The sequence below is a fragment of the Marmota flaviventris genome, chromosome 6, assembly GCF_047511675.1.
Source record: "Marmota flaviventris isolate mMarFla1 chromosome 6, mMarFla1.hap1, whole genome shotgun sequence".
Classification (NCBI taxonomy): domain Eukaryota; kingdom Metazoa; phylum Chordata; class Mammalia; order Rodentia; family Sciuridae; genus Marmota; species Marmota flaviventris.
In genome coordinates this window covers 84,060,631-84,083,258 of record NC_092503.1, presented here as the reverse complement: position 1 = coordinate 84,083,258, position 22,628 = coordinate 84,060,631, and the positions used below count along the sequence as shown (strand labels likewise).

General features: G+C 34.8%; 1 protein-coding gene across 1 annotated transcript in view; it reads right to left on the bottom strand.

Moving 5' to 3' along the window:
* Tmem30a (transmembrane protein 30A) overlaps nucleotides 1–17,915 on the bottom strand; it is a 28,786-nt gene extending 10,871 nt beyond the window's left edge. Inside the window, exons 1-3 of the mRNA XM_027928203.3 lie at nucleotides 17,544–17,915; nucleotides 5,729–5,836; nucleotides 3,101–3,208 (exon numbers count right to left, since the gene is read on the bottom strand). Coding sequence (XP_027784004.2) covers nucleotides 3,101–3,208; nucleotides 5,729–5,836; nucleotides 17,544–17,780 — 453 coding nt within the window. The 5' untranslated portion in view covers nucleotides 17,781–17,915. The remainder of the gene's footprint in view (nucleotides 1–3,100; nucleotides 3,209–5,728; nucleotides 5,837–17,543) is intronic.
* Between the last annotated feature and the right edge of the window lie 4,713 nt (nucleotides 17,916–22,628).

Here is a 22,628-nt window from a genome sequence, read left to right as displayed (position 1 = left end):
TGTTCTGGGACTCTCAGGCAACATTAAACCATGTCTCAAGCATGTAACAGACCAAAATAATCCCAATTTGAAACTAATGAGACCCGAGTTAGACCTCTTCCATTATCTACTAACCTTGACTTATATCTGCATTCTCTATGTCTAGACTAGTAAAAGCACTATGTGAGAAGGAAACGTGATTGGGATCTCATAAGATTTCAATATTTGACTTCTCAGTTCTTTGGTCCCTGAGCCATCTTTATTGAGAAAGTTTGTGGTCCAAGACCATGAAGACAGACAACATTTATAACTGGCCTATTTCTTTCTGAACATTTTAATGAAAACTATATAGGTTATTAAACATAAATAAACTCATAATAGGGCAAATGTATTCTAGCTGCTAAATTCTTAGAAAATTTTAAAAGAAAAAAAAATATTATTTACTGCCTGTGTGTCAGATACTGAGCTAAGGAATGTTAGGTATATGGCAGTAACTGGCTTAGAAAAACAATTTAATGAGTCCCTAATATACACCATATATAGGCTAGGTTATCAAAAAAAAATATATCCCTGCTTTTAAACAATTCAGAATGTAACAGAGAGAAAACATACTCATACACAACCGAGTATAATTTAAAATAAAAGCCACAATAAAGATGTCTATTTTCGTTCAATATTTATTAAATGCTTTCCATGCACTAAGCCAGATGTTTGGAACATGGTAATTAAAGAAAGCCATGTTCCCTACTCTCATGAGTTTACAGTGTAGTTAGGAAAACAGGTAATAAATTTATTAAGTAAACAAATTCATCATTACAAATTGTAATAAATGTTATGAAGAGACTATGTGAGTGAATAACCAAGATAGAGTAGGAGGGGGGAAAAACTTATTTCTGGAGGAAGTAACATATAAGATAACACCTAAAATAATGGGCTCCAACTATATGAAGAGCAGGCAGAAGACAGTTTAAATGTTAAACTGATTTCTGGAGGAAGTAACATATAAGATAACACCTAAAATAATGGGCTCCAACTATATGAAGAGCAGGCAGAAGACAAAAAATAAAATATTCTTAAGAAAAAACTGATAGCAGATAAAGGTGAATATAGCTAGTTAGCAGAGAGAAAAATACTATATGATGAAACTGGAAGATTACACATAGCTCAGATCATCCTGAGATTTTACTTCAAGTGCTAATAAACCCTTACAAGATTTTAAGTAGGGAAGTGATATTTACATTTTTAAAAAATCACTATAGCTGCTTTGAGGAGAATGACCTGGAAAGGACGGGCAAGACTGGATGATGGGAGACATCTAACCAAAGCAAAAAGTGACGATGTTTTGGACCAAGACATGAATAAGGTAAATATCTAAAGAAGATATTTTGAATCAAAGGGCACTTAGGAAAAATATAGGTCATGAAATGAGCAATCCTTCAAAGGTAGTGTAAAAACATCATTCTAGGCAAATGAAATGATAAATTATGAGAGGCAGATTACTCATGTCACAAGCACAGTTAGGGAATGGCAAACAAGGCCCAGGCCAGTCAGGCCAAAGATGTATTAAAGATAATTAGTAAAACTGATGTGGTAGACTAATGTCAGATTGTGAAAAGCCTTACATGCAACGTCAAGTAACTTGGACTTCAATGTGATATTCATAAGATTTCTGAAAGTTTTCTAGTCCAAGGATTAAAAAATGACAGCCCACGGGCAAAACCAGCCTACCACTCATTTTTATAAATAACATTTTATTAGAACACACTATATCCACTCACTTAGGAATTGTCTATGGCTGCTTCATTCTACATTGGTAGAGTTGAATAGATGCAACAGAGACAATATGACCTACTAAGCCAAAAATATTTATTATATTGCCCTCCACAGAAAAAGTTCATCAATCCTTATTCTAAAATCTTTCTTGAGATTTGTAAGAATAAAAAGTTTCAGCTTCCTTTTCTCTCAATGAGGATCATGTGTATCTAAATAAAATAATTATAAAAAAGAAAAATTAACAAGAAAATTTTAAATCAACCATCATTCCTGATTCTTTGAATGGAACCATTCTATAATACCAAATGACAAATTTGGAAAGGTCTAGGAATTTGATATGTCTCAAAGTACATCATCTGCTCTGGATTTGAGACCTAAAAATTGGATTCCATGGAGTAAATAGAATACAATGAATTGTAAAATATTATAGTTAACCAGAATGCCTTGCATACCAGGAATCTCTAGATAGACTTTTATTTCTTAAATCCCACATAGAAACCAGCAATAAAACCAAATAGGATAAGGCAGCTATAAATTTGCCAGGTCCATTCTGCTAACAACATAGTCCTAGACTGAACTCTAAAAGATTTACCAACTAAAACGCTTTGAGCCTTCTGAATGTTTGCTGCATTGACAACAATAACATAAAATACTGAGGCACAAACCACTACTATGCAAAAGTTGAGCAGTCAAGAAACTACAATCCTCTAGTCCAGTTTCCCAAATAAGCCAAGGCATCAGAAGGGGAGCTTATTAAAAAATAGATATTCTAGAGCTCTACCCCTGAAGACACTGATATATTTTCTGGAAAATTCTGAAATCTGTATTTTCAAAAAGCTCCATAGAGCTTTTCAGTACTCAAAAACTCCACAGTTTTTCAGTAGCCTACCTTCTGGATTTTACTGCTCAGGCTTCCAACAAATTAAAAAATGGAGAGTACCTATATTTAACTTTAAAACACAATCTCAGAAATTAAAAGCCTTTTTGTGCAATCCCCTACTTAGCATAATAATTAATAATGAGCAAACCCAAACAGAACACATTTATACATCCAGAATGCTAGGTTCATCAAAATTCTATTACAAACAGTTTAATAAAGCCAAACTCCCAATGATTACTAGAAACGGGCAGGTAGTAATGTGTCCTCTGGCTGTAAGAAGTCATGAAGCTATACAAATTCCAGGAAAAAAAAAGTATTGTAACTAAAAACCCTCACTGTATAAACCAGAAATGACAAATAACACTTTAAATTTCATCCTAACATTAAATACTTAACATTTGTAACTGAATGATTACCGTATGCTATTACTGCAGATACCACATTTTCATATTTCACCATTTTACTTACAAGCAAAGCACTACGATCTCCATTTAGTTGACTATCATCTCGAGATTTCACATAACGACGATGATTTTGATAGAAATTAGACAGTCCATAATACATGAACACATTGCCCTAGAGAAAGGAGAGGGAAAAATGTTTTCAAAAGGTAAGTAATTTGAACTTTACTAGTTTACAATTTGTGATAATGGGTCTGGGTAAATTCTATAAGTACTTAGCAATTTAAAATGGTTGAAGAAGGTATAATACAAAAACCCAAAAGTAAACTTTCAAACTATCCTTAAATACTTCAAAAAAGTACCATTTACACTTAAAAATAACACTGTAGAACTCTATTAGCCTATCCTGGGTGACTTTTTATCTAAAATTTTCTAATTTATATTTGTACAGTTACAAAATGACCAAGAATGGCATATCAGAATGCAAAAGACAGACACACACAGACACACACACACACACACACACACACACACATCCAGACTGGTCTTCACCCAATTGGCATCAACTTTTCTGAGAAATAATGGTCAAACTTTCATTTATTATCTAAGCAAATAAATTCTGAACTGAATAAAGCTATAAAATTTCTCAATAGGACAGTATAAAATATTAAAAATAAATTAGTAATTAGAGTATTTTAGACAAGGAGTCACTTGACAATAATCAAGAAAAGAACTATAATACATTTAGTGGAGCCAACTTCAAAATAACTTGGCAAAGAATTTTCTATCAAAATTACATCACAGAAACAGGAACAGGACAAATGTGCCTTTTGTGGGGGGAAAAAGAGTATCATCTCAAGAATTAGTATAGTAATTTCAATTTATAAATTAAAAAGGAGAGCATTTCAATGAATACTAAGACAAAGTAACCTACTTTAAGTTTCCTAAAAAGGATTTTAGTCCAATTCAAATTTTATGAAGAAACAAAGAACCTACAAAAGACTGAATCTGAGGCTGATCATGTTTGCAGAAGAGAAATTCTGAAATAGGTTTTTATAAATGAGGGAGCTTCTAAATCATTTCAAGTTTCATTTCTTCAATTCTCCCTATTCTGACAAAAGCAAATATATTGTATCTTTATAGTTTGCTCATCTAGTTGAAAGACTAGACTTTTAAAGATACATTAAATTTATATGTTATTTCTGTGGAAATAAAATTAAATAATTAAATTAAGTTTTCATGGTTTTTTCAAAGGCAGCATTTATCCTGTGCTCCATCTCAGCACAAGAGTAACTATAACCACTAGGTGGCAACAATCTTTTTTTTTTTTATTAGTTGTTCAAAACATTACAATGATCTTGACATATCATATATCATACATTTGATTCAAATGGGGTATGAATTCTTATTTTTCCCACGTGTACAGATTGCAGGATCATACTGGTTATACAGCCACGTTTATACATACTGCCATACTAGTGTCTATTGTATTCTGCTGCCCTTCCTATCCCCCCTCCCCTCCCCTCCCATCATCTCTCTCTACTCCATCTACTGTAACTCATTTCTCTCTCTTTTTTTCCCTTCCCCCTCACATCCTCTTATATGTAATTTTGTATAACAATGAGGGTCTCTTTCCATCTTCCATGCAATTCCCCTTCTCTCTCCCATTCCCTCCACCTCTCGTCCCTGTTTAATGGTAATCTTCTTCTGTTTTGAGTCGCCCCCGCCTTATATCAAAAAAGACATTCGGCATTTGTTTTTTAGGGATTGGCTAACTTCACTTAGCATAATCTGTTCTAATGCCATCCATTTCCCTGCAATTGCCATAATTTTGTTATTTTTTAGTGCTGAGTAATATTCCATTGTGTATAAATGCCACATTTTTTTTTTTATCCATTAATCTATTGAAGGGCATCTAGGTTGGTTCCACAGTCTAGCTATGTGAATTGGGTGGCAACAATCTTATAAAGTTATCATGACCTTTAGAAAATCTGAAATACAGTATATCTAAAATGTTGGGATGTATTAAAGCAGTTTGGCACCCTGAATGATAATTTTATAAAGCTCAATTTTCAGACAGATTATAGTACAAATTGTTCTTTCCATGCCCATTCTGAATTTTTAGGTCCCTTAGAACATGCTTAGTGACCAAGAAAGGCATATCAGAATGCAAAAGACAGACACACACACACACACACACACACACACACACACACACACACACAGAGTTCCAAGCACTTATCAAAATATAAAAGATCAATAAAGTGTTAAGTATTTGCATTTTTGGTAATGTTTCATATCTCACAGAAAAATTATCCAATTAAATAGTGAGAATTAGTATTTTCTAAAATAAATGTTTTATAATTAAAAGGCAATCTGAGCAATAATTTTAAAATACAATGCACATATAAACAACACAAAACTGATTTGTACAGTTACAAAATTTTGAAGTGCAAGGATAAAGTGATTCCACATAATTTTATCTGAAAGTACTAAAGTTAACCATTCAAATAATTTCTTAATCATACAGCAAAATGCAATAGTCAAACACATAAAACAATCTTTCTCAAAGGTGTATTCCAATAAATTAAACTGAGTCCTCTCTATAAGAAGAAAGTACCTAGAAAAAAGGTTAATAGACTATCAATATTTTTTAAAACATTGCTTTTCTAACACTTTACTTGGAAACACAGACCTCAAATGACTTTTCCAGTGTGAAGTTAATGGTACAAATACAAGGTGTTTCAACTGGAGACAAACATTTATTGCAGGGACTGGAAGGCTCTATTCCGGTATAATCAATCTGCAAGAGAAAAATATAACTAAGCAATTCCATAGAGAAAAAAAGTGGATACCTAATACACTCTGAAATAACTTGCTTTTAAAAGGAAAGATAAGTTCAATAAAGCAACTTAAAAGCAACCTTAAAAGCAGTTTTTAAAAACTGTTTTAAGGTCATCTGTCCTAAACTTAATAGTCACCCCCCACCAAAAAAAAATTAGTCTCAAGAAATTCTATGGCTCACTTGAAATTTATTATTTTGTGTAAATTAGAGAATTGAAGAGGGAACTATAAGGGAAGACTTTAATTCTAACCCAATTAGTAAATTAAAATCTAACATTTGGAAATGATCAATGAATTAGGTAATACATAAGTGTGAATTGTCTTTGAAGAAAGGAAAGCAGTAAACAAATCCAGCTATTATATTCCAAAAGTACACCCCCAAGCCAGAATTGTTCTTAGTCTTTTATAAATGAGAAAAGTGAGAATCAGTGGTAAAATGTGACTGCCCAAGATCAAACAACACTTAAGTGTCTGCATTAGTTTCCTAATTCTGCTGTAACAAAATTACCACAAACATGATGCTTTGGAACAGGAGAAATATATTCTTTCATAATTGTGGAGACAAAAAGCCCAAATTCAAGATGTTAAATGGGCCATACTCTTTCCGGGACTTCCTTGCTTCTTCCTAGTTTCTGGAAGTGCAATCCTTGGACATCTTTGGCTTGCAGCTGCAGCACCCCATCTCTGATTCTTATTATATGGTGTCTGATGTTTCTATCTTCACATCATCTTCACTGTGTGTCTATTTTTTTCTTATAAACTCACCAATTATATCAATTAGGGGCCCACCCTAATGACTTGATTAGTCATTAACTCAATTAGAGCTACAAGGGCTCTAGTCCCAAATAAAAATCACATTCACAGGTAACCATATCTTTTGGAAGAACACAATTCAATCCATTCAGAATATGATTTGTCTGCCTCCAAAGTTGGGGTTCCTTCCATTTGACTACACTGGTTCTTCCCATAGTATTAAATAACAAGCATGCACCCTACAATAATTCAAATATGGAATTCAATTTTAAAAACAAAGTTGGTACCAATTGTTAATACTAACATTTTAAACAGTATAACTAACTCTTCATATTTTTAATCTGGAATGCAGATTAAAAATAACAATCATCTCAGGATATATTAGTGATCAGAGTTGGAAATAGAATTTTATAACACAGTGATTCCCCAATATTTGCAGGGGACACATTCTAAGACCCCCAGTGGATGGCATGGATAGTGTCAAACCCTACATATACTCTTCTTTTTCCTGTACACCCACACCGTGATAAAGCTAATTTGTAAATTAAGTATGGTAAAGGATAAATTACTAACTATAAAAGTTATATATATAATATTATATATATAACTATATATAATATTATAAGTTACAAGAATGTGGTCTCTCAAAATATCTTGTAATATAGACATTAGCAACCTCAGTACACAATGTTTTCTTTCCTTCTTGAGAACTTTCACCTTTTCACTTAAAGAGAGCACTTTATGGCTTCCTTATGGCATAATGGAATTAACAGCATCACTACTTTTATGTTTGGGGCCACAAGTAAAATAAGAGTTACTTGAACATAATCATTGCAGCACCAGGACAGTCAATCTGATAAATTAGGCAGCTATTAAGTGCTAATTGGCGGGTAGCATATACAGTGTGGATACTCTGGATAAAAGGATGATTCATATACCAAGCAGGATGAACAGGAGGGCACAAGACTTCACTGTGCTACTCAAAATGACATGTAATTTAAAACTCATGCATTGTTTATTTCTGGATTTTTCAATTTACTATTTTCAGACCACAACTGATCATGGGTAGCCAAAAGTGTGGAAAGTTAAACTGCAGGTAATTGGGGGGTAGGGGGGAAGATAGGATGACAAATGTACAAATTTCCTCACAAAATTTTTATGTATGGCATTTAACTCATTTCTACAAACAAAAAATAATAAATTCCACCATGAAGTTTCAGATAATTAAAGCCTTACTAAGATATCAAGTAATAAAAACTTCTTAGGATATAACTGATGAAAGGACTTTGTTAGTTATGCTGCAGCCTATACACAGGGTAGATCAAAGAAATAGATAATTAACATGAATAAAGCAGGGCATTGTATTTAAGTTCCTAAAACACTTGGGATCTCAAGAGTGGTAAGCCAATGAATGACTGGTGGCTATGGGCCCCTAGGTAGCTTAAGGTTGGAGGCTGGTCACCCCAACCTTAAAAGACCAAGGCCTAATTAAAGGGTTAGAGTTTTTAGTTCCCTCTCAACATCTGGGGAAAAGAAAAAAACAGAGCCTTGAGTTGATCACCAATGGCCAGTAATTTCATCATCATTCTAACATAATGAAACCTCCATAAAACTCACCTGGAGAGTGGTGCACCCAGAAGACCATGGAAGTTCCTTACCCTTTCCCCTATAACTCCTACCCTATGCATCTCTTCCACTTAGCTGTTCATTTGTATCCTTTGTTATATCTTTTAGTAGAGTTCCCTTGGATTCTGTGAGCCACTCTAGCAAATAAAACAAACCCAGAGAAGGGGCATGGAAACCTTCATCTGTAGCCAGTTGATCAGACAACCTGGGACTTGTAATTGGCATCTGAAATGGGGGCTGAAGGGTAGTTTTGGTACTGAGTTCTTAACCTTTGGGGCTTGATGCTATTTTATGATAGTGTCAGAACCAAACTAAATCACAGGACACCCAGTTGGTATGTACAGAAGAATCTGGTGTTAGGATCTCTTGATTGGGGAGAGGCAGGCAACCATACCTGATGTCGAAGTGTGATGATGAATGGTGTATGAAAAGAAGAAAAATTTTTGTTTGTTTTTCCTATCAGAATACTCTACCTTCTATTCTTATTCCCCAAGCAATACTCTCCATTTCATGACCAGAGTCACTCTGTTAATAATAAGCAATTATGTCACCTATCTGTGCAAAACTGTTCTAATAGTTTCCCACGACATAGAGTATGAAAAGTCAAGGTCTTTATAGTGGCCTACATGATATAGACCCCAATGCTTTACCACTTCAACCTAATCTTTTACTATTCTCCTGGACCTCTTACCCTGCTTCAGCCATATTGGCCTCTTTGATATTCCTCTTCCTACTAAGCATGTTCCTCAAGACCTTTGCTCTTACTATTTCTTTGGCATAGGATATTCTTCCCTCAGATATCAGCATGATTTACTCCGTTACCTTGTTTTTATATCTTCACTAAATACCAATTTAATGGAGCCCTCCTGGTTATTCTATTTAAAATTGTGAACTATCTCTCAACCCTTCATTTTTCCTCAGAGACTTTTTCATCTTCCAACAGCAAATTAAGGAATGAGTAGGAGATATAAGAAAGATATTATGGACAAGTGTGGACCCTTCTTTTTATACAGATGGTGCTAAAAGAGAATATTGATCAACACCCAGAAGAAACAAAACAAGAGGTCAGAGTGCTAGGTTTGAATACCAGCTGCTCAATTATAAGCAAAAGACTTATAGATTCAATGTCCTCATCCAAAAAAAAAAAGAGAGAAAGAGAATAATAACAAGAACAGTAACTGATATAAAGTAGATAAAATTATTAGCAGTGAACTCTGAAAAAATGTCATTTTGAACTGTTTCAGTATTTAATAGAATTAAAATAGCATGTTTTCATTTTTGAGAAATTAGAACACATTCATATACTGAATGGATAAAAAAAGAGGTTGAAGAAAACAAAAGGAAGGTAATGATATTCAATTTTCCTTCTGTAACTTATTTAACCTATCAGTAATGTCATATATCTAATTTGCTTTTCACATAAAAAAACACAATGCCCTTTATATGAAATCAAGTTCAACAAATTACCATAATCAATTTTAAAATGTAATCATTACCTAGATGAGCTAGCTCTCAACCGACATATCATTTTACCACCAGATAAATCTTCCTATAACCTTGTGATGCACAGACTGCTAACAACCTACTACCTCAACTTCTGTTACACCTTTCTTCTTTAGTATAAAATTCTCAGTACCAGAAAATCTTGTTATTAGAATAAAAACTACATTTTCCATCCTTCCTTGCAGCTAGCGTGGCCTTGTTAGTGGAACATGGCAGCTTCCAAGAAACTTTTTAAAAAGTGCTTTATCATTTGTTCTTCATCCTTTCTTCTATACTGCTGCCCAGAGAAGGCAATCTGAACTCTAGCCTCCATCTTGAACCTTAGGCTTGAGAGCCAATTTCTAAGAATGTTAGAAGTAAATGGTAGAGTGAGGACTCAGTAAAACAGCCTTCTATCAGCTTCATATTAGGTTCCTAAGTCATTTAAGATCTTCATTCTCAATTACTCACTGCTGAACCCAACCCTAACCAATATACACTTTCCTGATTTAATACATTCACTACAAAATACCAAGACTATCCACAACCTGGCACCAGGTAATTTGCCCTTCCTCTTATTTTCTCTATACACATTTTGATTTTCTGCCACTAGATCACTGCTCATATTAATCTCTTTTATTGGAATGAATCCAAACTTCTCCTTTATAAGCACCATTTTTGTCCTTCAAGTTCCAGCTCAAAGTCTTCTTCCTACATAAAGCTTTCCCTGGTATAGACTTATGTCATCTTGTCTTTCTTTGAACTACTAAGATATATTCTGTGTGTGCCACTCACCCAGCGATGCTTAATCTTCCTGCTAAGTGTGTGTTTCATCTTCCCCAAAAGATTCCAGGCTTTTTAAGATATACCTCCACTGAAAAAAAGAAAAAAAAAAGAAGCCCTGTCTCCCTGTCCCCAAACATTTTCTATCATCCACTATGGCCAAAGAGGCACTTTGTATACAGAAATATGTACTATGTTTATTAAAATAATTGATTTAAATTACCACTATATATCAAGCTAAAATTCAAGGGTAGTCTGACCTAATGTTCAGACTGTAATAAAATCTGTTGAATATAACAATCCGTAAGATTTCAAAAGACACAATTATACTAAACTAATAATTTCAACCTTAGAAAGAAAGGAGGCTACTAAGTGGAAAATGGGAACATAGTTCCCTTATTTTGAAAAAGTAAAGCTTCTCAGCTGGGTGTGGTGTCACATACCTGTAATTCCCAGGATTCCAGGGGCTGAAGCAGGAGGATTGCAACTTAGCAAGGCCATAAGCAACTTTGAGAGACACTGTCTCATAAGACTTTTTTAAAGGGATGGAAATGTGGCTCAGTGGCTAAGCACCCCTAGGTTCAATCCATGGTTTAAAAATAAAAAAGCAATGTTTTTCAAATGTCAAAAGCATACAAGGCATAGTTCAAAATAATGATTGTCTGGAGACTGCCCATTAATTTAAATCCAAATGTGGAAAGAACCAGAAGCAAAATAGGACAGATATTTATCAATGAGTAGATTAGTTGAAAAAGTTACTGTCTTTTCAGCTTTGTTTTCCTACCCACTGTAATCCTAAATCAAACTGGCACTTCTTAATAATTTTAAACTTTAGTAATTAGAGTACTTCTAAAAATATGCTCTATTCCTAAGAAACAGACTCTGAATTTAAAGTGATAGGAAAGAATAAATTTGAAGGACATGCATTTTTTACACTGTATAGGACTGGAAAAGTTCCATTTTGAATGTAAATTTATTTAAAAGGAAATCAATATAAGACCCAAACAGGTCACTCCACAAAATGCTGAGTAATAAAGATAAATCATTTTAAGTATTAACTGGATTAAGTTTAAAATGGTATTTTAAGTTCCTCTCTTGAAGTGACTATTGCATACTAAAGAATTTTTCAAGAGTCCTTTTCTAGAGGTTCCAATGTAGACAAAAGATAATGAAAGTAAAAATTTGAAAAGCAACTCATTTTATCTGTGACAAAGAAATTAAGAATGATCTACCTAAACCAAGCTTAATGGTAATCTTAGCTAATGTATTTTATATCTACTAAATCCACAGAGGTGGTTGAACAAAAGCAATTACCAGGAATAATTACACCTACCTCAAATGATTACTAAGGATTAGAACAAATGATTATTAAGGATTAGAAAATGTAAATTTAAACATAGTTATTTTTGTAGCAAATGCTAAATTTGATTTAAAACTCTAGGTCAAAGGCAGGCATTTCCTTCTCTAAAGAGCCAGAAAATACCACAAGCTTTGGAGACCCTTCAAGGAACAAGGTCAAGGATTTTATGTAAGTACTTATGTAACAAGAAAGAAAAATTTACAACAATTGTTATTAATGAAATTCAAAATATATATTTGTGTTCAAATTTTTGTTAGCATAGGGTCTACTCATGAGAAGAACAGAATTCTGTTGGGGGGGCATAATATTCCACATAATTGGGATTCAAAGTCGGCATTCCCAATCAGCAAATAGATTGCAAATGCACATCTGTAAAATCATTTTCAGTTCCTGGGGCCACAAAACACAGTCAAGTAGGCCATATTTACTTTACCATTCTTTGATTTAAGCACTTATGTTACTTGAGAAACAAAAACATTAATACCACAAGCCTGTTAATTTCTAAGGGCTTGTTATTTTTAGCAACTTCGATCAATTTGAGTATTAAAATTATCCAACTTATTAACATAAAATGTCCCCCCCCCTTTTTGGAGAGAAAAAGAGTAGGATTTATTCAAGTGAGGGGGGAAAAAAAGTGACAGAACTCCCACAGGGATCCAACAGGGGTTATCCAAAATGCTTAATCTTTAACAATCATTTATAAAAAGCAATTTATCCTTCCTTGACTCTTAGCTAAAGAATAAGTATAAACAAAGGTCACTAATGCAGGTGGAAAATCTTATCTTAAAAATTTTGCAACCTAAGAATTCAAGTTACACGGGAGTAAAAACATAGATAAAAATATATTTTTATCAGAAAACAGAAGTTAATTAGGATAAAATAACTAAGTGGACTAAATGAAATAATAATAAAATGGGAGTTTATCATATAGGAGAGTAAAGCTAATCCATTAAAATTTCTTGAAAATTTACCGTGAACACTTTTGACAATATTAATTGGAAGTAAATGTTCAGTTTCTAAATTAATTCTGAATATTATTCTGAATAACATCCTCATTTGATTCTAAACATTAATTAATTTTTTGACTTTTTTGAGACAGGCTCTTACTATGCAGCCCAGCTGGCCTTGAATTCCTAAACTCACCCTCCCTCAGCCTCCCTAAGTAGCTAGGACTACAGGCCAACCATTAATTTAAAACTATGTAACTTTATACGGTTAAAAGTTTTTTCAAAAGTTAAGATAACCCCATGTTATGGTTTGGATGTGAGGTGTCTTCCCAAAAGGTCACTGTGAAGCAACACAAGAAGGTTCAGAGGAAAAATGATTGGGTTGTAAGAGTCTTAAACCAATTGGTGAATTAATTCCCTGATAGGGATTACCTGAATGGCAACAGAAGTGGGTAGGGTATGGCTGGAGGAGGTGGGACTTGGGGCATGGCTAAGAGGTATATATTTTGTATCTGGAGCAGGCCAACTCACTCTCTCTCTGCTTCCAGATAACTACATGAGCTGCTTTCCTTCACCACACTCTTCCACCATAATGTTCTGCCTCACCTCAAGCCCCAGGGAATGAAGCCTGTTCTATGGACTGAGATAATTGAAACCATGAGCCCCTAAATAAAACTTTCCCCCTCTACAATCATTCTGGTCAGATCTTTTAATCACAGCAGCAAAAAAGCTGACTAAAACACCCTACTATCTTTTTCAAGTTAACTCCATAACTCAGCTTCACCAAGAACCCTAAACTAGAAAAGCATTACCTTTGCTGTGGAAGTATGTGCCTGACTCTTACAGTTGCCAAATTAAAGGAAATACTCATTCCTTACTCTCAATAAAAAATGAGATTGTAAATCCTAGTGTGTTAAGATAATATTTAAAATATTTTAACAATAAAATTAAAAACTGTAGTTTTCTAAAAGTCTCATTTTATTTAACTTATAAAATATAAAAACCAACAAAATACATAAACCTGACAAGGGGAGAAAGGAAATAAGCTGCCAAATATAGACATTAAAATGTCAAGCTTTTTTTTTTTTTAAACACCCTTTTCAGGTTAGTTCAGATTTATAAGAGCAGTAAGGTTTTTAGTAAAACAATTCTGGAAAAATGAAATATTCACTGATTTTACCTTAAATTTTTGGATTTTTTGACCTTAGCACATTAAGCTAAGTATTTTGATTTAAAAAGTCTCCTTTGCCCTAGTAATCTTAATTAAAACAGCAACGAGGTTTTCAAATTTTCAAAAATAAAGAAACTAAAGATGCAAACAACTTACAGTAACAAGTGAATGTTGGCCAGAATGTCTCATTAACCATTTATTTTTTTCTTTTTGTACTGGGGATTTTTTTTTTTTTTTTTTTTTTAACCCATGGGTACTTTATCACTAGTCCCCAGCCCTTTTTATTTTGTAAAATCTTCTGTTGTTATTTTTTATGTGGTGATGGGGATTGAACCCAGGGCCACATGCATGCTAGGCAAGTGCTTTACCACTGAGCTATCTCCCTAGTCCCCTCTTTCTATTTTTTATTTTGAGACAAGGTCTCACTAAATTGCTAAGGCTGGCCTCAAACTTATGAGCCTCCTGCCTCAGACTCCTGAATCAACTGGGATTAGAGGGATATGCCACAGCACCCAGCAAACCATTTACTTTCAATAACCCTCAACATACTTTAAACTAATGGTTCCAAAAAGTAGAGGTGTTGGAGATGTAGCCTATTGCATGCTTGATGTCCTGAGTTCAATACCCAGCACAAAAACAAAGAAGTGCCGACAGACAAATGTGTGTTTGGGGAAAGCTTCCAAGGTTTTTCTAATAATTCCAGATCCAATTCAGAAACACTTTACTACATATTTAATGCTAACACTTTTAAGTATATATGGATTATCTCTGCATAACTATATGTCAATATTAGTACAAAATTTCAAGTTATTACTAATTTTTATTTCCTCTGGTTCCAAAGATGATACAATGTGAATACACAGCACTTTTTAAATCACATTAAAGTTGGAAGTCACAGAATTTTAAAGTTGAAAAAGAATCTTAGAGATAATCTAAACTGATTATTTTGATTCATCAAGAAACTGGACTCAAAAAACATGGTTAGGATCACAAACTAGAGAGTGAGACTGAACTTCAACTGTAATACCCTGACTCAACTTCAGTGCTCTTTTGACCAGACCAAACTGCAGCATGTTTCTCCAGGCAACTTTAAATTGGCACTGCACATGAGAACAATCTAAGAAATTTCCATTTTGCCAGTATTTACTGTTAAAAAAAATTTAGAAGCCAAAAGTTATAAAGAGGGCCGGGGCTATAGCTTAGTGGTAGAATGCTTGCCTAGCACATAAGGCACTAGGTTTGATCCTAAGCACCACATAAAAATAAATAAATAGATAGATAGATAGATAAATGTATTGTGTCCACCTACAACTTAAAAAATGTTTTTAAAGTTTAAAAAAAAGTTAAATATTTAATTTCATATAATTTGTAAATAATCATTCATATAAAATTCCACATTATTGCTTTCTCCTTAATATCAAGAAATTTAAATAAGATGATTCAAATTTTTAATGTTAAATTATTTTCAACTTCATCTACTATCATTTAGCACTGCAGTAGGATCTTAGTATAGTGTGAAAGCTTTAAATTGGGAATCAAGATAGTGGATTTCTGACTCAATTTTATAATTTACCTAGTTTACAGTCAAATTTCAACCTCTCTGACTCCATTTCTCATCTCATGGTTAAGGATCATCATTACTTAGTGCCAGGCTAGTATCTATGTTGCTTCTAATACTGACCTTAAGAGAAATTAAGTAAATTTTCCAAAAATCTCAGCTACTTAATTTGCTGAGCTGGAATTTAACCCAACTCTGCCTGACTCTAGCTACTAGAGTCATGGTCTTCACATTTCACCATGTTACTCAAATCTTATATAATGTGTGATCATTGTGTGGTTGTGAGAACAAGTATAAGCTGAATATCAATTATCCAAAATGCTTGGGATGAGAAGTGCTTCAGATTTCAATTTTTTGGATTTTGGAATATTCGCATAGACTTCACCAGTTGAGCATCCCTACACTTCAAAATTCCAAAGTTTTTGAGTACATCACATGACATACCTAAAAAGTTTCAGATTTTGTAGCATTTTAAACTACATGTACAAAACTATTAGGGAGATATAGACATAAAAATGCATACTGAAAAAATATACTGCAACATGTTATTAAACTGAAAATGATTTTTAGTAAAGGATTCAAAAACTAGTTATGCTATACATACTATTCTTATTACTGTTATTAACAGTGAAGTAAGCACTGTAAAATTAAAAGTAGATCGCTCTTGCTTTTAGAGGTAATACTTTAAACTGGAAACAAGGAATCCCTACTTCCTAGTTAAAAATAAAATTATCCTGAAAGCCCCATTAAATCACATACAGCATTTATTTAAAAAAAGCTTATGGGGCCAAGAACAGTGGTGCACACCTGTAATCCCAGTGACTCCAGAGGCTGAGGCAAGAGGATGGCAAGTTTGAGACCAAACCCTGCAATTTAAAGAGGACTTAAGCAATTTAGCCATGTCTCAAAATTTTAAACAAATAAACAAAAAGGGCCAGGGATGTAGCTCAGTAATAAAGTGTCCCTTGGTTCAACCCCCAAAAATTTTTTTAAAAAGTCTGCAAGGATATATACATATGTACAGAAATGAAAAAAAAAGTCAAGATTACTTGGGTATCAGGTCTTGCCTTTTCAAACAGATAAAACACGGTAAGATATGAAAGAAGAGAGAACAGAGCAAATGTTTAATGAATGTACAGTATTTACATCTATCAACCATACTTCACCACTGCAGATGGATACAGATACTGTTATTGCTGCTCTGACAGAAACCAAAATGCTTCCCCAATAAAGTTTTTCTGTCGTGTTTTATATAAGAAAAATGTTCATTAAAAACAAAACAGTAAAATGTTTAATAATGCACAGCTTATTCAGTATACTATCACTAACTCTATAAAAGTTTTTAAAAGTCAAGGGAGAATGTGCAGCATAATTACAAACACTGCCTCAACGCAAAACCAGAATTGAAGTTTCAGGTTATGTTTTACTTATATCATGCCCTACATATAATAACACTGAATTAGCTCAAAATGAAAGGTACTGTACATACTTGGAACTACTCATTTGTCCTAATGTGTGACCTGGTGACATACGACTTGACTTCACATAAAAAGCATCAAAACTCTGACTCTGGGTCCTTTTCTCAACAATGGCCACGGTGTAATCTTTGTGTCCAGGGATAATGCCCACACAAGTAATGACACTCTCACCCGTCAACTCCCTCGGGTTTCAGCTAGACAGAACTTTTCCTCCCACGTCTCTTTTCACCTGGCTGAAAAACACTTTAACTCCTAAGCGTTCTTCACCTGACTCACTTCCTAGTTTAAACATTCACTCCGTTTCTATCCGTGTAAATCATGGGTGGGAAGCAGCTAAGATAAAACTGCGAATTCTGAACACCCGCCAATACAGAAAGAAACCAAACAGGACGGAGGGTAGGGGGAGGGCGGGACCCGCCAGTCCCGCTCTGGAGAGCTAGGGTAGGAGGGGGCGGGCGCTGAAGACCCGGCCTCCGGTGACGCCAACTCTCTCGCTCCCTCCTCTCACCTCGATCTCGCGGATGTTGTTGGAGGTGACGAAGATGCCGATGCCAATGGGGATGAAGATGAGGCCGATGATGAAGAAGGTAGGTAGCACCGTGCCCGCAGTAAGGAAGGGCTGCCAAGCGGGCAGCCTTTGCTGTTTGAAGGCCGTGTTATCCGGCCTCCGAGTTTTCGTGGTGCCCCCAGGAGCAGACGGGGGTCCACCGTCCACTTCATCCTTCGCGTTATAGTTCATTGCCATCGACCCCCGGGATGCGGCTCCGCGACGTGCAGGTGGACTACCCAGGGGACCCGGCTGCTCACCCTGACAGGAGACGCGCAGGCGCCGCTGCCGCCGCCGGCACTGACACCAGAGAAGCGGAAGAGGCGGGACACTCTTTCGCAGACGACTGCCGACCGGAAGCGGGAGTCGGCTGGAGACGCCGGAGGAGGGGAGAGAGGAAGAAGGGAGAAGGCTGAGGGACAAGGGGAGGGGAAAGGGGTGGAGGATAGAAGAGGGAGGAAAACGCCGGACGCACTCTGATCACCTGATCAGCTGCCCTGTGACGACAAATTGTGGGCCTCTGGCCCTGGAGCGTGTGGTTACGTTGGCGCATGCGCAGCGCTGGGGTCACTGGGATCTCTGCGCTTGCGCCATAGACGCGTCTTCGCCCTTGGGGCTGCTGGCTCTGTTGGCCCACAACTGCCTGTTCCTATGGTCAACATAGCGACATCTAGCCTAGGTGGCAGGCTCTACCATCTAGCTGAGCCATCCTTGTCAGCGACTGAGAGGTCTCTGGTGGCTTCTGCTCTAGACAGCTTTTTAAAAGACCACACTCGAGGGATGCTGAGCCATGTGTAATTGGCAGTATTTGCTTGGGATGCAGGTATCAATTTAAACTAAGGTGTGTGAAATTTAACCCTTTATTCTAAAGTCAAGAATTGATACTGTGATTCGGTTAACCCTATGATTTTGCTTCACATTTTTCTCCTCACATTTTTCCTTCATTGATGGTCTTCGCTTGGCCCCTTCTCTGTCTGCCATTCCCTTGCACATTAGTGTAGGAAGTCTTTTGAAATAAGTTATGGCTTTTTTATTGTTGATTATAAAAAGCGGAACATACATCATTATATAAAATGAAATACTACATACTTAAAAACTGCCAAGGAAATATGATATCAAAAGGGACTAAATCAGAAGACCAAAAGTAGTATACAGACTAAAACTATACAGCTCAACAAAAAACTATATAATGGTAACCCCCAATGGATGGATGACTTTTTTTTCTGTTTATTTGCGTTTTTCTGTATTTTCCAAAATTTATTCAGTAAGCATTTATTATTTGTAAAATTTAAAAAATTATTACGTGGGCTGGGGATGTGGCTCAAGCAGTAGCGCATGCGTGGGGCTCGGGTTGGATCCTCAGCACCACAAAGATGTTGTGTCTGCCGAAAGCTAAAAAATAAATATTAAAATTCTCTCTCTCTTTAAAAAAAAAAATTATTACGTGCAGCCCACATTATTACTGTCTTTGGAATCTAAACCAGTCAATAAATCTCACCATATCAAAATGAATACCCAAACTTTATTTTTTCAAGGCTTTGTCTACAGTTAGACTGTTGGAAGGTAAACCTAGAAAAAGAAACTAAGAAGTATTTGATATTCATAATTTATAATTAAATGCTTTTCTCAAAATGTCCACGAGTCTCAAGCATGTGATCCAATCAAAAAAATTTTGTGAGTTTAGAGGAGAATGAATAATGAGTACCTTCTAATGACACTAGCTTGGTTTGGCTCTTACATAACATTTGTTATCTCTCAAATTCTTAGCTCCACTAAAATTCAAATTTAGGCTCAAATGGAAAACAGTCTGTCACAGTTAATGAAGCAGGCGTAAACTTTTAATTTTCTAAGTTCTGTTGGTTAGTAAAAGTGTAGGTTGCAATGTTAGACATAATTAAAAAGTATAAGTTTTTTTTCTCCCCATTTTTGCTTATATCATCCACTCACTAAATGTGACAGTTCCTTTTTTGTGTGTGTGGTGCTGGGGATTGAATCTAGGGCCTTGTGTATGCAAGGTAAGCACTCTACTAACTGGGCTATAAACCCAGCCCATGATAGTTCCTTAACTGCTTACTAATCTGTATAAATGGTGAGTTACAGTCCATCTTTCTTACTCATGACTTCTGCATCCACAATTCAACCAACCGTGGAGCAAAAATGCTCAGAAAAAAAAAAAAATTCATCTGTGTTAAACAGCAGACTTTTTTCTCCATCATTATTCCCTAAACAGTACCATAAAATAACTATGTACATAGCATTTAGAATTTACATGAATTAGGTATAATAGGTTATATTAGGTATAATTCAATGTAGTATATGGGAGAATATGCACAGGTTATATTGTAAATATTATACCATTTTATGATGTACTTGAGCATTCAAGGATTTGATTATCCACAGGGGTGCTGGAACCTATTCCCTTCAAATAATGAAGGGCAAACTATATTTTGCCTTCAGGTCTTTTGTTGTTTTTTGGTGACTTAAGTGATTTTTTTTTAGTCAGCTTTTCATCTCTGTGATCAAAAGACCTGACAAGAACAAAATAGAAGAGGAAAAGTTTATTTTGGCTCATGGTTTCAAAGGTTTCATCCATGGTGAGTGAACTCCATAGCTCTGGGCCTAAGGTTAGGCAGAGCATTCTAGCAGAAGGGCATGGCAGAGGAAAGCAGCTCAGGACATGACAAATGGAAGCAGAGAGCTCCACTCATCAAAAACAAAATATAAACCCAAAAGTCATGCCTCTGGTGACCTACCTCCTCCAGCCACATTTCACCTGCCTAGTGTCCTCCCAGTTAGTCCATATCAATGGATTACTCCATTGACTAGATTACAACTCTCACAATCCAGCCATCTTACCCCTGAACCATTCCTTGCACATGAACATTTGGGGAACACCTCATATCTCAACCATAATAAGTGATCATGTATTTATGTGTTTCCTTTTTCTTTAATATTTTGTTCATAGGAAAGATTAACTTCTTTTTTTTTTAACTAGAAATTCCATTTTGAATGAAATAAATTTGTAGAACTGAAATCTTAGATTATTATCTTAAACTTTCATTTTCAAATGAGGTACAAGTGGATGAAATTACTTTCCCACATCTCTTGATATTCCTCTATTTTCTTTCCACTATTTTGCTATCACAAAATGCTTCTTTAGCCAGCTAAAAATTTTTTCACCTCCACATAATCGTCTCAGGAACTCAGGATTTTTATTATTTTCTTGCTCACATGTTGTTTAGTGATAGTCCTTACTAGGTAGTTTTTTGCTTATTTGCTGAAATAGGAGTTGTTGTTGTTTGTTTGTTTTAGGTTGTTCAGCATTTCAGGGGCAACAAAAAAGAATAATTGGTCTCACAATGGATTATCAGTATATATATATTTTAAACTAGTGATTAGAAGTGACCCTTGTGTGTATGTATATGTTGGAACATTTAGATAACATTTGTATTATTTAAATGATGGTTTACTCGCTTTTTCTTTTAAAAGTGGAGCTTATGTGGATAAATTGTACTTATTAATGCTATCAGGTCAACATAACAAGTGTGCAATGAATACATGAGCTCAAATATAAAAATAAATCTGAAATGATAGAATAGTTACAAACCCAACTATCCAAAAAATATAGGTTTTTAGGTTTTTGAGGGGAAGATTTATACAGTTTTCATCTTTCAGTTTAATTGCTGTGTTATATCACTGAACCAGAAACATCAAAGAAAAGACAGAAGAAAAACTTGGGTAACTTGAGGAAGGAGAAAGTAAAACTAGTCTTTTTATTGTTTGGCCAAACTGCCACACAGATTTGCATGTTCATCTTCTTTGAATATTTGGTGCTACTGTAGCTCTCTAGCTTCTAACCATATATTCAAACTGTTTCATTCACATCTGTAACTTGAAGTTGTTTAGGAAAGTTGAATTAAGAAATGTGTCATAATTTTTACAGCATGAGTTTCAGAGAAAGGGACTGAAAATAGTTGGAATTGTGTTCACTACTTTTTTCACTCTACCCTTCCACCTCAATTCAATCAACCATAGCAGCTTAGAAAACTTTTATGAGACTAAATAGTATTTTTTATTATCTCAGAGAACTTTCAGGAGAGTGATGTAGCATATGTATAATAAATTTCCTGTATTTATTGCATCAGAGGTTAATCCAAATTGATTTTGCAAAATTACCTTTAAAATTAACCTTTTCCTGATTTTCATGTAGTGTAGTATTGCACTCTTTCACTTAGACATTTAGAAATCTTTTATTTTCACACTGACAGATTATCTCATTGATAGTGTAAGTAAAGATTTTGCAAGTTCTTAAATAACCAGTCAGTAATCCAAAATAGTAGTCAAACAAGATATTTTCATGCTTAGTACCATCAGAGGAAAAAGCAGTGACACCAAAATTTTTAGTGGACAGCCTAGGATCTTTGTGTTAAAAGGGAAATAAGGTTTTATTTCTCATGATTCCATATTTCTTTAAATGAAAGAATGTAATTCTAATGAGACCTCAGACTTCATGGCTTCCACTACATAGAATCTCTCAGTTGATTACATCCCCATGGCACATATTCAGTAGATGCCATCAATTATAAATAAGATCTTATCTTCAAATATGTTGCCATCTCTGGATTGACAGCCAGCTAACATCTGTTACATATATAACAGAGGAAATAATTATTTAAAAAGGAAGGGTAGAGGAAGGAAGAGGCTCAGCTTACATGTAAGAATTCATCAAGAAATATAAGAAAGTAGATCTTTCAAAAACCATTCTGTGTTTATTATATTTGGGCCTTTTTTTAGCTTTATTTTAAACTTACATTTTTCTGTTTTTCCAAATGTTAATGGTTTGGAAGTCCCAAGAGGGGTAGATGCATTTCATCATGGTTTCTTCAAAGACCTGAGACACTACTGCCTATGAAGGTATTCATTGTTTTAAAATAACTCCAACATATTCTTGAAGGATAGCCTTTTAAAAAATGATATTAAATGTAAAGGTTAACTTTATTGAATCTCAGATGTGAACAACTTTTTTATTCACTGGCACTAAAGACC